The sequence below is a fragment of the Corticium candelabrum genome, chromosome 12 (assembly GCF_963422355.1).
Source record: "Corticium candelabrum chromosome 12, ooCorCand1.1, whole genome shotgun sequence".
NCBI lineage: Eukaryota > Metazoa > Porifera > Homoscleromorpha > Homosclerophorida > Plakinidae > Corticium > Corticium candelabrum.
Genome location: NC_085096.1, coordinates 3,097,074 through 3,113,926, shown reverse-complemented (window position 1 = coordinate 3,113,926; position 16,853 = coordinate 3,097,074). Strand labels below are relative to the sequence as shown.

The 16,853-nt window shown below is 43.0% G+C and overlaps 1 protein-coding gene across 1 annotated transcript; it reads right to left on the bottom strand.

Annotated features, from left to right (window-relative positions):
* Nucleotides 1-2,244: 2,244 nt before the first annotated feature.
* LOC134188116 (pulmonary surfactant-associated protein D-like) lies at nucleotides 2,245-16,597 on the bottom strand. The gene is made up of 11 exons (XM_062656311.1): nucleotides 16,546-16,597; nucleotides 15,279-15,454; nucleotides 15,187-15,222; nucleotides 14,136-14,189; nucleotides 8,806-8,931; nucleotides 8,668-8,739; nucleotides 8,553-8,606; nucleotides 3,203-3,256; nucleotides 3,079-3,141; nucleotides 2,877-3,018; nucleotides 2,245-2,802 (listed from the first exon to the last, which is right to left on the bottom strand). The coding sequence occupies exons 2-11, from the start codon at nucleotides 15,447-15,449 to the stop codon at nucleotides 2,426-2,428; spliced, it is 1,149 nt and encodes a 382-aa protein (XP_062512295.1). The 5' UTR covers nucleotides 15,450-15,454; nucleotides 16,546-16,597; the 3' UTR covers nucleotides 2,245-2,425.
* Nucleotides 16,598-16,853: the final 256 nt, after the last annotated feature.

Below are 16,853 nucleotides of genomic sequence, written 5' to 3'. Positions count from 1 at the left end.
TCCTATTGAAAGTGGATGTACTTTTCTTTTTGTCTTGCAGCACTGTAAATGAAGAACAGCAAAAAGATGTAGAAACCAATAACCAACTGCTTTGTAAACAATCAGCATCAGAATCACCATCAAGCGATAATAAAAAAAATTAATTACCTTTGCTCCCCGTTTACGTATAGCGCGGGGTAACCTTTAGCAGCGTGCCCCTTTAAGGCATGCACAATCTCTATGCTAGTGGAATGGTGAGGCCTTGTTTGGCATACTGAGGGCTCCATATTGCCCATGAACGCCTACTGAAGTCAGAACTGTCAACATTTGTAGAGCCAATCGCGCGAAACAATGCCAATAGTGACCGCACCCACACCAAATTGATATTTCTGTGTAAACAAGTCACTCGGTCGACTCGTGCTATTTAGCTAGATAACAATGCGATTAGTGGGGTCACAGAAATGTAAACGTCCGTCATGGAAGTTGCGTCATGCTGTAAAGGCTGCTTTACAGTATGCGACGGTGAGCTGTCCGTTACTATCCATCAAACCACATCAAAGGCGCTGCTCAAGACGCACGACGGACAAATTGCTTGACGGAGCGTTGACGGACGTATAGAATCGTTGTCCGCTACTTCGGAAGTTGACTTGCCGCAACAGAAAATGATTAGGTACTTTTACCCAATCAGCGAAGCTCGAAACGAGGGTGACGTAATCATGCAGCGCGGGAATGGTAATTATCGGAACGGAAAGTACACATGCCGCTATAGTCGAAAGAGCCAACTGTAACAACTCTGCTGCTCGTTGGAAGAGACTCTCCTGGAAGAGGCTGGAAGAACTCAATCGAACGCGCCCTTGAACACACGGAAGCTGTTCGCTGCTAAATTTGCGCGCGACACTATCAGCTCCAGATCCTAAACAACGTCGGTTGCGCATGCATGCAAACATTACGCCGATTTGGAGGTAATTTGTGCGCGCATGCGAAGACAACGTGTACCAAGCCCTCTTCTCCGGGCGCTCAAGAATGCCTAGGTACGAGCCTAAGACGTGTAGAACCTCGAAGCCCAGATCATTATTACACAATTAGATGCGTAGTGTATTGTCGTCCGAAAGTGGTGAGACCTCGTGAGCCTCGGACGAGTAACTGTGAAAGACTGGAGCTGGAGAACTCAGTAGTGGACGAGCGAGAGGCAATATCGTAGAGGCAATATGGAAATGCGAGAGGCAATATCGAAGTGCGTGAGTCTTTCATGCGCGATGTGTGCATGAGAGTTGAGAGGTGTGCGACCTACCTTCGTCTTTGCTGAACTCCTCTTCTGAAAAGCGAAATCGCACTCTCCCAAACAACGCACAATTACTGTTGATTCGCACTCTACCAGACACACATACACTGTGGAGACGCAAGATTTGCTATCAATAACCAGTAGGAGTTCACGCACGTGACAGCCTAGCCACAGCGAGTGCTCCAACATCTTTTGTCGATAGTGCCAAAGTGCTTTGACTTTGTATTGCCTAGCTTTTGCCCTAGAAAGGCAAATCTTTAGACCACAGTTTCGTTCTCAAATCTCACATACATCTTTCAATTATCACACGTATTTTACGCATGATTGGGTCTAATGCTCTGGTTCTTGTACGCAATTTGCCTATCATTCCGAAGACATGCGTGGCTCGATATTACACTGAGTACGTTTCTGACCAGACTACGTTAATTAAGCATGATGTGTAAGACTACGTGTAAAGACTACGTGTCTAGATCGTGCTAATATCAGAAATGTGCTACAGTTTTGTGTAGCTTTGCAAGATCCATTTTATGCTTGCGAGGCAACAGAAACATAATCAACTGCAAAGGCCGTCAAACGCGTAACATTCTCTATTGCAATGTTAAAGTTGGTAACCAGAGGCTACATCTATGTTTTGTATGTGATAAATCTCTTTAATTGGACTAAATCTCTTTACTTGGACGATTACAAACAATTTTTGAGATGCTGAAAAGTTTGTAGTTACATTGTACGGTTTTAAAATCTATAAGCAACGTGCTAGAAAGCAGGTGAACAAGTATATAAAGCAAATGGCATCTAAATTTGTAATACTTGTCAATCGTATTTTTACAGAAGGCTTATATATGGCTGTGGAAGCGACAGTAAAAACACAGCTTTGATTCCTAGTTAATTAATTTACCATCGAAAACGTTTGTTGTGTTGCTGACGTTAATTTGATTAATTAAGTGTAATTTTGCGCAGAGCGGTAGGGTCGTATAGATTCTTGAATATAATGAACACATTCATCACATTGAACTTACATAGACACAGAGTAAGCTACACTTTACTTACGAAATACAGGACATTGCACAGCAGCCTAACACGAGCGACGCAAACACTTGACTGGACTACACATTCTCATTTAGGCTGCTGAAATTGAGGTCCATTCGCTTGCTCATAATGAGTGAATTAGGAGTCGAACGTTGATATGGCATAACAACCAAAATACGTTTGATGATCTTGACCAAATATTTGAGCTGAACCACGTTTAGTGACTGAAATGCGATCGCCTTTGTTTAGCTTTCTCAGCAAACCAGCTTCAGGTACATTATAATAGAGAACGTCTTGTGCAATACGATGTTGTGAGATGAACTGCTGAGAAATCTCAGAATCATTTATTCTGAAGGAGAATCCGCACCAATAGGTTTTAGGTACAGGGTCGCACTTGACTTGAGCATAGATGTAATACAATCCCTTTTTAGGAACAATTAAATATCCATCATTGTAGCTCATTCCGTTGTCTACAAATCCACCAAATCTTCCTCTCATCCATGTAAGTCTATTACCTAAAAAATAAATTATATATTTTTATAGCAAAACTTCATCATGTGATTTAAACAAATACCACTAAATCACTAACCATGGAAGTTATTTCCGTACAAATGAGCAGCAGGATGATTATTTAGTGATTGAGTTAGTTTCGCAAAACGTGCGTTCATCTTTTTCGTCAAATATGCTTCAAGATAATTTCCAAGATGTGTTTCAAGACGTTCTTCGTTGGCCTGAATTTGTATAAAAATTGCTGTAATAATGTATGCTCAAACGCGTTGGCTGCAACTCACGATAGCTCCAGGTATTCCTTGTCGTCCTTGCTCCCCCTTGTGGCCTGCAAGCCCCGTATCTCCCTATTAGCATAACAGTTTACAGATTGTGCAGTGTGACTACTAGTCGTACAAAAAAATGTACCTTTATTCCCTTTACTCCTTTTCTTCCTTCTCTTCCTTTATATCCAGGTGGACCCTAAAAAAAGTAACAACAAACTTGACATTGTGTTAGGGAAAGCGCATGCAAGAAAGATTTCTATCTAAACAGTTAATAATGTAACTAAAACTATAGGCAGTCACTAGTATATAGAGATTACAAGAACATTCCCCAAAAGAAGTGAAGTATTGGTAGTTTTAGTTGCCCATGACAACTGGACATTTAGGAAACATTATTTAATTACAACGAGTACGGCCTGTTCGAAAACGTTAACACACATAGATCATACAACCTAGTCTCACATAGACTACATTCCTTCTCCTCAACCTCACGTGCTGTCATTTTGCTACAGGGAGAAGACAGACTCTGTAAGCTCAGAGCTGCTGTCACGCAGAATAGTTCCACAGTTGATTGTTGTCTCTTTAGCAACCCTATAATGCAGATCGCAAAAGAAACAGAGCAACAGAAGATTGAAGAAACCCCGAATCAGCTGCTTTCTCCTAGCGGAAACAGCAGCACGAGAGGGAAAGAGAAGAAAAATGATGTGACAACGTGAGACTATGCTACAAGGTAATAAGTAAATCTGGAACTTATAACGAGAACGATACACCACAGATACATATCCCGATCACTCAAAATGAGAATCGCCACGTGTAGTTGATTGACACCGGCGCAGAATCAATTTCCTCTCACTGCCAAAATGGAAATCAATCGGCAAGCCGCCTCTTCAACCGACCACTGCAGAATATCAGCATCGGGTCACACCATGCCTATTCTCGGTACCGCATGCATGGACTCATTGCTACAAACAGGAGACGAGACAGTTCACAAGTAACTGGAGGTTGTAGTTACGAACTAAACTAAAATCTAACCGTATTAGACACACATGCAGTTTGGAGAGCGGCATCCATCTCGACCGTCTTCTTCGCAAGTCCGCAAGCAACGCAACGGGACATATGATCTCAAATCACAAGTCTCTCCAAGCAGCCTGCGAACAACTCACACGGGTGTTTCCTGACTAACTAGGAAGCTTGAAAACTTTCAGATGGCACAAAAGTCTTTCACAAAGCTCGTATTGTGCTATTTGCAATCCAGGACGACCGATCTCGAGCATACGACAAGACCTTTATCGGGGCTTTGGAAGCAAGTACAATTCAACGATTATGGAACTCCAGTCGTTCCAGTCCGGAAGCCACCTTCAAGTAGTCATCCAAATGGAAGTATACTGGTATGTGAAAAGTATTCAGTGACGGTTAACTCACAGTTAGAGACACATCGCCAACCCTTACCACGTTCGGAAAAAGCTAGGAAGCGGCTACTATTTTTTGAAGATTGACCTAGCGGATGCGTATAACCAGATCGTACTTGTACCAGAAAGTCAGAAGCGACTTTCACTCAGTACACACAAGAGAGTCATCTTACAAACTCGCCTTTCGTAAGGTATCAGCTCAGCACAAGCATACCTCCAAGAGATCAGGAAACAACTGACCAGCGATCTCTCCGGAGTAACTGTCTACATCGACGACATACTCGTGAGCGGCAAAGACGATCATTCGCACAATCTTCAAGAATTACTGAAGAGAATGGACAACAACGGCCTTCGATGTCAAATTGACAAATGTGCCTTCGCGCAGCTGCAAGTCACACCCTGTCGCGGAACAAATTAGCCAAGGGACGAAATAGCCAAGAACCCAAAGGAAGACGCGGTATATGTAAAAGCCACCACAAAAGATGTTTCGACCCTTAGATTATTTCTAGGATCAATTCAGTGTTATGGCAAGTTCCTATCAGATCTACCAACGGTTATGGAACCACTGACACGCCTAACCAGATGGAACACTCGTTGGAAGTGGACGACAGTAGAGCAGGACACGTTTGACAAACTGAAATCAATGCTGAACGAAGACACCTTCCTAGCTCACTTCAATCCTTCCTGTCCAATTGGCATCTCTTCCAATGCATCAGAAGTTGGAATCGGGGCAGTACTATTTCATGCTACTCAGACGGAAGAACGCAACCGATCGCCAAAGCATCCAAACCTAGATTTTTACCAGCGCAAAGAAGTATTACAAAATTTAACAGGAGGCCTTATCCATTATTTTTGCTCTACACAAATTTCATCAATTCCTTTACGGGCGACAATTGATACTGCTGACCGACCATAGACTTTTCTCGCCATGTTCGGGTTACAAAAGAAGACGCCTGTTTTGCAGTAAATCGACTAGCACGATGGCACTTATGCTTAGGCAATACGACTATGCCATTGAGTATCGATACGTCGAAGCACGGCAACGCCGACGCCCTCAGCCGTATACCGGCATGACCAGACTTCCAATTCGATGGGAAGGAAGATGAAATAGACATTGATACCGTATAACTCATAAACATGATTGGCACCCAGACTAACCCAACAGATCAAAGTGCACTTCGAAAAGAGTCTACCAAGGATCCAATTATTTCCGAAATTATCATATACACAGGAGAGTGATGGCCTAATCAAGCTCCAGATTACCTAAAGGACTTCAAAAAGTTGAGCATTCACTGTACCATCAACGGATGCCTCTTGTATGGCAATCCAGTCGTGATACCGGGTAGCCTGCAACAAGAAGTTCTAAAGATTCTAAATGAAGGCCATTTTGGAATGCAAAGGATGAAAACTGGCACAAACAGCAGTCTACTGGCCGAAGATCGATGCAGATATCCAAGACAGTTGTCACTGCCTGCGCCGAACAACAAAAAACACCTTCAAAGCCTGCCAAACATTGTTGGATGCTGCCGGATAAAACCTGGAGTAGGATCCACATCGACCACGCTTCGATTTCATGGAACACTATTGGCTCGTTGTCATACACGCATACTCCAAATACCCGTGTATCCAATTCTACCTCAATGAAGACGACTACACAATTGGTAGAAGAAAACTTCTCGCACTTTGGCTACCCGCACTCATTAGTTTCGAAAAAAGCCACAACCTTTTCATCACTCGAATTCAAAACCTGGTGTCATGAAAGAGGAATTATGACGGGAGCACCTTATCATCAGACCACCAACGGTGCCGCTGAGAGACTTGCCCAAACATTTAATCGTTCCTTGAAAAATTCAAGGAAACCTGCTAAGGAAGCCTTTCAGGAATTTTTATGCAATGCAGACGTTCACCATTACCAAGCGGATATTCTCCCAGAGAATTGTTCAACAATCGGAAGATAAGAACAAAGATTGATATGCTATTACCGTCACCGGCCCACGAAGCTCAAGAACGCCAATCTCGAGAAGCCCCAAGTCACAGGCAAATGAGTTACAACGCACTGTCCATAAAGTCCACAGGCACTACAGAGTAGCAACACCATGGTATGCACTTTAGAGGGCCAAGACGCACCAGTGAGCCTAGATGGGTCCCACCAAACGTAATCAAGGTACGCGGTTCCCGGAGAGTGAACGTAAGGATACATCTGCGTGGACCTCTCTGGCGGGGTCACATAGAACAACTGCGACCACGATATAGAGTAGACGAAGATAATGATCCGAGCATGGATCTCCGTGACTACCTACGTCCTCCCTCACAAACATCGCCGCAGTCAGCTAGAACAGACGAGGACCTCAGATCAGCCGGTTCACCGAAATTTACCATACTACGAAACTGACAACCCGCGACGATCTACCAGGATTAGGAAACGGAAATCAACTTGGAATTGCTGACGTTTACCTCAGTCCGTCTTCTGGAGACTTTAGAGCTGGTGGGGAGGTGTAATATATGCCTGAGAAAATCAGAGTAATTGCGGTTGACGACACCATCGTGAACTCTTAATGAATCACCTAAGGTTTCATGTCATGTAGGTTAACTCATGTCCTACTGTAGTTAAGTGCAGAACATTGTAGAACTTAGTTTGACAGTATATAGTCAGATTTTCGCCTAGATCTACCAGTGTACGTGTAAGCACAATACTTGCTACTTCAGCTATCAATTCTAGTCTTGCGTGTTACTGCAATATACGTCTTAGTTTGAAAACTCTCTTCGAGATAAAATAATAGTTATGATTTAAAATATACTAGCTCAATGGCCCGTTCACCGCACGGGCAGATTAGATTATTAGTTGTTACTAGCTCACTGGCCCGTTCTCAGCACGGACAGGTGAATGTACATCTGGGCAGCAGAAACTGGAAAGTCATGCGCAGTTTCTTGTCAGGAATGGGCAGTTTACTTTGGTGGAGATCCCAAGCGTCGTTCCAGAGAATTCAAAATTTGCGTGCAAGTGGAGGCGGGTCCTCCTGGGATATAAAATATACTCAGCACGTTTCCAACGTACGCACTGAACAATCGGTACTCTATCTCTTTGCTCTGGATGTAGTTTGATGTTTAGGATAAGTAAAATCATGTACAGCTAATCCAGTCTGATGCAACTGCTAGATAGGATTGTGACGTAACAATGGCATGTGAACAAACAATGAATATATTGAAATTTTAATTAAAGTGAGCATTGCATTCTTGGTTATGAGAAAACAAAACTACGCTATGAGATTGAGTTCACGCAACGGAACTTCCTTCAAGTTGAGTCTATCAGAGCCAGTCAGTCTCCTTCCTGAACGACGAACAGCACTATCATGTCGTTCTACGTTTCACCCCCCCCCCCAAACGGGACCCGAATGAAGCTGGACCGAAGGCCTACACACTCTCACTATGTTCTTACTCATGCCGACTTACGCCGTACCCCAAATTTTAGCATCGTGGGTGATCCGGTCTAGCCGGCTAGCAAACTTATACATACATGAATATACAATGTATATACAAACAACGTCAATTTTAGTAGTATAGATTGTTGTATGCATTTAGAAAGCATTGTGACGTAACACAGGCACGTGGACAACAAAGAGAAAACAAAACTGTATTCGATATGAGATGAAATCCAATTAACGTATCTTTATTCAAATTGACTCTATCAGGGGCGCTCAGTCTCCTTCCTGAATAACAAACCCCGATAAAGGTAGTTCTACAGCACTGTGTCTTTTAACGTTGAACCCCCAAATGGGACCCGACTTAAGCTGGAAGCCAACGCTACCCTGCCCATGCTGAGTTACGCATGTACCCTAAATTTCAGCCTTGTGCATGATCCGGTCTAGCTGGCTATCAAACCTATATATATGCAAACACAGTCAATTTTTGTAATATAGATTATTAGTAACTTAATTAAATAATTAATTTAATTAAGCGTCTTCATTTGTATTCACTGGAAATTATAAAAATATAGGCCATGAAAGAAAGTTTTAGCAGTTTTTCAAAAAATATATAGATATAAATAACTTCAGTAGTTTTTGGTTAAAAATTTTTTATGTATCTTACGTGATTTCCATGATGTCCAGACAAACCAGAAAATCCTCTCGCTCCCTTGATGCCCTACAAGTACGCAAAATTAGAACTTGAAGGACAGTATTTTAATACATAAAGTCATTTTTACCTGTATTCCTTTGCTTCCCATTTTGCCTGTTGGGCCACGTGGGCCCGGTACACCATGCGGTCCTTCTGGACCCTGTAGAATATTATTTATGATAAATATTTGCTTTAATTAAATTGTTTTAAAATTTGTTATTTGTACTTCATATCCAGTATTGCCTGGTGGGCCTTGTTGTCCAAATCGTCCTGGAAGGCCTTGAGGGCCTATTACACCTGGGGCTCCTCCAGGACCTCTTGCGCCTTTAGTACCTGTAGGGCCACGTTCACCCTAAAAAAATACGTAATTTATCCAGAATATAACAGAGAAAAATGTCTGGGATATATGTGAACCGATTTAGGTGCGTTGACAGTGTACCAACAACGGTTACCTCTACACAGCCTAACAGTAACACGAAGACGTCAAGGAAACCTACTACCATGGCAGACTATAATAATTACAGGAATCTCATAGAGAAGACGTTGTAAACAGTGATTTAATTAGGCGATTATTAATTGCTGTTTTGTCTATCTTTCTAAGTGGATACCAAATTCTTGTCCTGGTTAATGCCCAAATAACATTTTGCTATTGAAAGTTAGTTAAATTGAAATTTTCCTTATTTGTGCTGGCGCCAGTTTCTAAGTCTTGATAAAAAACGATTCCTTTTAGTTTATGCCCACTACTAAGGTAAAGGGAACTGCATTGATTAAATAGCCAAATGTTTACGTTTGTTGATTATCGTATATTCTTATAGAAAGGATACAAGCAGATGTAACCAGGCGCGTAGACTATAGGTGTTCACGGTTGCACGTGAACCCCTCATTGCCCGAGCGCCAAACCTCCTAGTATCCTTCTGGCTGCGCCGTAGACTAAATTAAATGTATGTGACGTACTCGTACGTATCAGCTCGTGCACACTGTCATTGTCCTTTTGCAAGTAGGAGGGCGAAGTCATAGTCAGTCTCCGTCTGCGACCACAAACCCCACTCCATACCCCGCACGGAGCGACTGGCTAGCGAGGCTACTCTGCTCGGTTTATGTGACGGCGTGTGTGTTACAAGTTGCGATTGAAGCGTTGTACAGTGTACCACTGTGGAGTCGCTCACGTCTTTCACTATCAGGTTACTGGTACGTTATTACATTATTAATCTATCATATCTTGCACTCTACTAGTCACCAGTGGCTACCCTGCTGCAGTTTCCGGGAGTTTTCCTCCTTTGTGCTTATTTACAGAGGAAGTTGGACTGGGCCCCGAGTAACGTTTGACTATACTTTGATTACTCATTGAGTCAAGTAGTGTGAACACAGGTTGCGGAAACTCGGGTTACTGTAATACAGCTGGAGTTATCTTGAGTAACTATGTCTTCGACACTAAAATTTTCACGGTTTTGAGCTACTAGAATGGATTGGATTTAGGAAGGTGCAAACGTATTTAGACACCTCAAATACTATACACCTGTATGTGGATTATCCATACACGTATGTGCACTTCCCGCTAGTATTAGGGGTCTCAGACTCTAGTAGACTACTTCAGTGGCGCGAAATTGTAAGTGTGGCGTCTTATGCCTGTGTAATGCCGGTTGCACTGTCACAGGCTTCATCAAATTCGTTGTATTACCTTGCCATGGAGTACGTTGACCGTTCTGCCCTGAAGAATGTACTTGATCGTATTCAGGAAGAACACGACTCAAGCTGTCTGTCTGTCCTACTCACTGAGACCAGTGACAGTCTGCTTACTTTGGGATTTGCTTTAAACAGACAACCTTGCAAAGTTGGAATATTTGCTCTAGACCATCATGCAGCGTCTCTTCTCCCAGCTGACTTACTAAACGACCTCAGGCCTTGCAAAGTGTATGGTGATGGCAACTGTCTTTTCGAAGTGCTTCTGTTTTTATGTTGCGGAGACGAAAGCTGGCATGTGGAATTCCGAATAGCCTGCCTTGCAGAGCTGTGGCCTCACTGGAAATGGTATGCTGAATCATTTTGTGCATTAGCCAAGAGTGTCGAGGAAGAACAACCAAACCTCCGTGTTGTCTCGCTACTTTCATCTACACTCTCGGATGATGCGAATGTGTTGTTTATATCTCAAAGGCATGCATGTGTGACTACAGAGGAGGCGTTTGGCAATGCCATAAGGCGGCAAGCCATCCATAATACCAAGTCAGGTGTATATGCATCGTTTCTACACATTGCTGCAATGGCGTCGGTTCTTGGGGGCAAGGTAAAATCTGTTTACCCCAACAAGAATGACGGAATCCGTTCCTTTATGAACACAGGATTTTCACCCAGAGTTGAGGCTTCTCACAATGTACAAGCTGCCGGTACACAGCAGACTTTAAGTATTATGTGGAGCCGTTCGTCACTATGTCAGACTGTACAGTGGAGCCCTAACCACTTCGTACCTCTGATTGAACCAACTCACATTCCCACGAATGTTGCATGTGATAACAGTAGGTTTCAATTAGTTGAAAACTCGAGTCGAAAGCAGTCAACATTGTGGGACTTTACAAAGGTGGCTCTGGCAAAGAAAAGAAAGATCATAGGTGATGAAGTGAATGGAAGCAGGAAAGCATGTTGCAACTATCCCCCAATTCCCGTTTCTACACAACAAAATGACAGCATATCCGACGGTACCTGTTTGATGTCTTCTGATAGAAACACTCAAAGCAGTGTAGCAAGTACAACCCTGCAGCTACCAAGTCGGCAAAAAACTGCATCGTCTTCCTAGAGCCCCTTCTTTCATTTAAAATTTCAAGATGGCACACAGCATTCTGCGCAAAGGTCACTGACATCACAAGTAAGCCATACTTCCTTGGTTCTTCCTCCACTATCGCAAGAAGAGTCGAGGAACAGTGATGACTTAGAAGGCCAACTACAATCAAAGACTGGGTAAAAACTGGGTTTGAAGAGTGGAATATTGGGAACTTCTACAGGAAAGAGACATTGTCCGACTCTGAGAAGCACGACTTGTTGAAGAATGTGTGCAAGCCGCCAAAGTCGTTTATTTTTCCAGAGCAGAAACGATATGGTCGCACCCGTCACTTTTGTTTACAGTGGCTAAGCACATACCCCTGGTTGGTGCATTCTCCTGCCCTAAACAGGGGCTTCTGTTTTACTTGTGTGCTGTTTGCCAAGAACAAAAATAAGCTCGGCCAACTTATCACTAGCCCAATGGTTAACCTTGCTCGGGCATCGACTACACTAGCTAAGCATTGGAAACAGGCATGTCATATTGGTGGTCAACGTGACTACGCTGGTTTTATGGCCCAGGTTTCAGGACTTGCAAACGTTGCACAGCAAGTAGTCCATCACAGGACTAAAACTGTCGCAGCCAACAGAGAAAAAATGAGGTCCAGTATCAAATGCCTAGTCTTTTGTGGCAAACAGAATCTTGCTTTAAGGGGACATCGCTCCGAAAGTTTCAGTGCTACTAAATCTGACACCGAAACAAACCCTGACAACTTTTTAGTTTGCTGAAGTTTCTCATTGATGCTGGAGACACTGCCTTGGGTACTAATTTTCTGTTACAATGAAGAGGACCAAAAAACCTTACCTACTGTTCACCTCAAATCCAAATTGATCTTCTGGAATGCATTGGAAGCAGGATTCAGGACATGCTCTTGGAGTCCGTTCGAGCAGCCCCATTCTTTTCACTCTGTGCTGATGAAGCAGCTGATGCTTCAAACAAGAGGCAGATGCCTCTCATTATTCGACACGTTGATAGGCAAGGTTATGTCCGTAAAGACTTCTTTAAATTTGTGTTGTGTGATACTAGGACAAATGGCCATGCACTAGCAGAAAAGCTTACGAACAAGGTCACTGAGTTGGGGCAAGTACTGAGTAAGCTGCGGGGTCAGTCATATGATCTAGCTGTAAACGTGGGTGGATGCTTGGACGGTACTGCTGCAGTAATTTTTAGGAGCCACCCCAAGGCCATTTACGTCCATTGTTCGTCACATGTACTAAACCTTGCTATTGTTAGCTGCTTGAACGTGCAGCAGGTGAAGAACATGTGGTGTGTCTTGAAAGAAGTTGGCCTCTTTTTCAGCAATTCTACTAAGCGGCAGTCAGCATTGGAAGTTCATATAGATACTCTGCATTTCGTTAGCTCCAACAGAAGAAAGTTAATCGATCCATGTCGCACCAGATGGATGGCACGGCCGTCTGCTCTGGTTGCGTTTGCTGATTTATATGTTCCAGTAGTAGCAGCCCTGGAAGAGGTGAGTCAATGTAGACACTGGAGTCTTGATTCAGCTGGAGCCGCTTCCACACTTCTATCCCCCATTACTCAGTTTAGTTTCATATGCGCATCTTGTATTTCTAAACAAGTTCTTGAATACGTTCATGATCTCACCACATCGCTGCAAAAGACAAGCAAAGACATTTGTAATGCATATCAAGAAGTGAAAACTGTGACAGAGACATTGCACAGAGTTCGTGAGGACATTGACATCTATCGTGGACAGTGGTATAGACTTGCTGTATCTATGGCTGAGAAGGTAGGAGTCGACGCATTCATACCAAAAATATGTTGCAGACGGACCAACCGTCAAAACACACCAGCAGCAACCCCTTAGAATAATTTAAGCAAACAATCTCTTATTCCGGTGGTCGATGATGTGTGCAACCTAATGAGAGATAGATTCTCGAAAATGCAGCAGCTTGCTGTCAAAGGTCTATACCTCATTCCTTCGACCTTCCTTGAAGATCCTTCCAGGTTCCGAGATGATGTTTACAAATTTGCAGAAGAGTATCGAGAAGACCTTTCTGACCCTTCCCTTCTTGACTTACCAGCTGAGTTAGATTTGTAGGAAGTTCACTAGAGAGGCAGACCTGCCACTGAAGTGCTTTCTCGCACTGCCTCTGCGACACTGGTGTGTATCATGGGAAATATATTTCAAAATATCCAATGTCTTCTGGCTCTTGTGTTCACAATTCCCTTCTCAGCAGTAGAGTGTGAACGGTCTGTGAGTTGCTTGAGGCGCTTGAAGACATACCTACGTAGTACTGTTGGCGATACTCGTCTGACTGCTCTGGCTCTTTTGTACACACTATAACTTAGAAATTTATATAAATGCTGTTATTGGTAGTTTTCAACGCAAACATCCTCGGAGAATGGTTGCAGTTGACTTTATGGCATAGTATGTGTCAGCCGGTCTATGCTTCTAGATCCAAAGTTGACTTAGGTGTTTTCTTCATGTTCAACAATTGAGTTACAATAGTGCGTTTGATTCAATTTGTTAATTAACGTTGTATATACAAGTGATGTGAGTGCAGTATAGTCAAGACCGTTCACGGGATCTACACGATATTAGAATGTTTCGTGTCATTGATCTCTTGCATTATGGATAATAATTTGTTAATCTCTATTAGAGCAGCAGAAGAACATTTATTGTTAATAAAATTAACAAATAACACGTTCACTCAATTACAACTGTAAACCCTGTGAACCCCACAACTGACCCTTGGGCTATGCGACTCGTAACGTTTACTTACTTTGTCTCCTTTTACTCCTTTCGTTCCAGGTTGACCTTCGTTGCCTTTTTGGCCCTTAAAAAGTAACAGGAACAGAGTAAAACTATACGACAAAGACCAAACTACGTAGTAGATACATGTATTAAATTATTACCCGACTCTTCCCTTACACTTTCGCAACACTATAGTTAGATATTGCATACTAGATACCCTGGCCAATCCTTCGTACGGTCAATATACTGCAGGGTTCTGACGGAAGACGTTGTGTGTGTGTGTGTGTGTGTGTGTGTGTGTGTGTGTGTGTGTGTGTGTGTGTGTGTGTGTGCGTGCGTGTGTGGGTGTGTGTAGACACATCACGTGCAATCTTTGCGACGAAGTCGCGGATGTGCTGAATGAATTCGAATCTTGGTCTTCGCACCTTCTAAATATAGATCGACACACTCCCCGTGTAGCGCTTGGTACAAAACCCATAAGTAGGGTTTGGTGCAAATGCAAGCAGTATTTGGAGAAAACTGAAAGCGCTAGAGGAGTAGGTTCAATCGGCAAGAAATATTTGATTTCTCAAAACGTTGCGAAGAAATAGGACAAGTACAGTGTACACATGTGCAGGACTGGTGTGGGCGTGTGTTCGAATAGATTACAATGTGTAGTGTTTGTGTCATAGAGAAGTTTTAGCCGGCGGTCGACCCCTGTAGAGAGGACAATGTACGTTGTTTTTACGCAAACCTTCCTCTTTGCGTGCCGATTTTGGTTGCAAACGGACAAAAGTCGTGGCCGCGTATCGAAAACACACACACACACACACACACACACACACACACACACACACACACACACACACACACACACACACACACACACACACACACACACACACACACACACACACACACACACACACACACACACACAAACACAATTTGAGCTTTTTATTTACTACATATGACCACGTAAGCGCACATGATAGCCTAACTCTACGACAACTACTAGAAACAGAAACAATGCACGTTTTAATTATAGTCAGAAATACTTTGAAAAAATTATTGATCGTACAAGTGCTATAAAAACTTACTCTCAAACCTTGGTTGTCCTTATGACCAACTTCAGCCTAGTACAAACAGTCGCTATCAGTGAATACTCTACACTTTACAACAGTGTTCTTACTTCTTGGCCGTTTTGTTGATATTCCGGCTGTGGTTCAGTGCTTTCATAATATCGACCAGGCGTGCTAGTAATCGAGGCAGGCAATGTAGGAAACGGCCAGTAAATTGTGAGGGGTTCTACGGAGGGCAGACAGAAAGCCACGAAAAAGATCTTGACAAAAGCCAGGGTCATAATGGCTGCAAAACAAACGTGGTTTTAGTTGCACATACAGGAGGTGTGCTGGCAGTTGTCCACAAGTAGAGAACTGATTTGCTAAAGCCCAAATTTTCAGCCGCAGCGTAGCAATTAGCCTCGCAAACTAAGTCTTCCTTCACATTGACTGTGTCAATTGCTTGGGCGTTAATTACGATTGTAATTAATCCGAAGGCGTGCATAAGCTAGGGTTACAGTAATACTACGTGAATGTTTCGTAACGCATGCGTTCATCATCGCTGGTGTAAATTAGCGTCGACCCACAAGGCGACAATATCACGTGCCAGTGAATTTGTTTAGCCCCCTTCTCAAGCTTTTCGTGTTAATTTGTAGATACCATTACGCATGTGCAGCAGCTGTTTCGTAGCCTAATCTAGCAGCCAAAGGCTTAGCACTTTACTTCTTCTTTATTAATACATGGAAAGACGGTGCTTTAGCCGGAATAGCTTCCGCGGAGAGAAGTTCTAGTATCTTTGCCGTGCGTCACTTGGTTCCGTCCAGTTGCTTGTATTTAGTAACTTGATTACCGATTATCCCACATAGGTGTGTGTGTAAGCGTGGAGTAAGAGCTCATGGGTTCCCAATAATTTTCATGTTTTACTGCATTACATAATTACTTCCAAATGCGATAATATACTTTACGGAGCAAAGTGTATGGTCATCAATATTTCGTGGGAGTCTCACTCTTTCTCCGACGTGCTTGCCGGATGTTTTCCAACGACGTACATGCGTAGGCTATAGGAGTCAAATTTAGAGATTTTTGGGTGCATGAGTTGGAGGTTCAAAATAGAAGTAACGTGACATAAAATGTTATACAGTAGTTTTCCTCTTGGACGATCACCTCTAAGTTTCCATCAAAGTGGCCTCTCAAAATGGGGTGGCCTCTCATCAGGGAAACTGTTTTCGTTGAACTCGTTAGTTACGTTTTGTGCTACATACTGTATTTAGTTTTCTTAAGTGAAATGTAGAGTACACATACAAACAACAAGAACAGCAAAAACAACAACAACAACAACAACAACAAACAACATTGAACCGCTCCCAAACAACTCTGTCCAAATCTTCGTAGCTATACCTTGCTATACTTCCTCTCTGCTCGACCTCCGGTTTCCCATTGCTGTCTAATGCTCTTTTTGTTTCTTACAATTTCTTAAATTTGTGTCTTACTTAAGCCGAGATCTTCAGCGATTGAGCGACACAAACAGCCTTCTTTTATCTGGACCAGCACAACTATCCTTTCATGAAGGGCTATGATCTTGCGTTTTCGAGACGACATTTGACTACTTCCGTACGCACACGTGCTACTGTACTGTGGTTGATTGTGACAACACTCCTTCGTTATACTTTCCCTGATGTATCGGTGCAAGGGCGGAGACAGGCAAT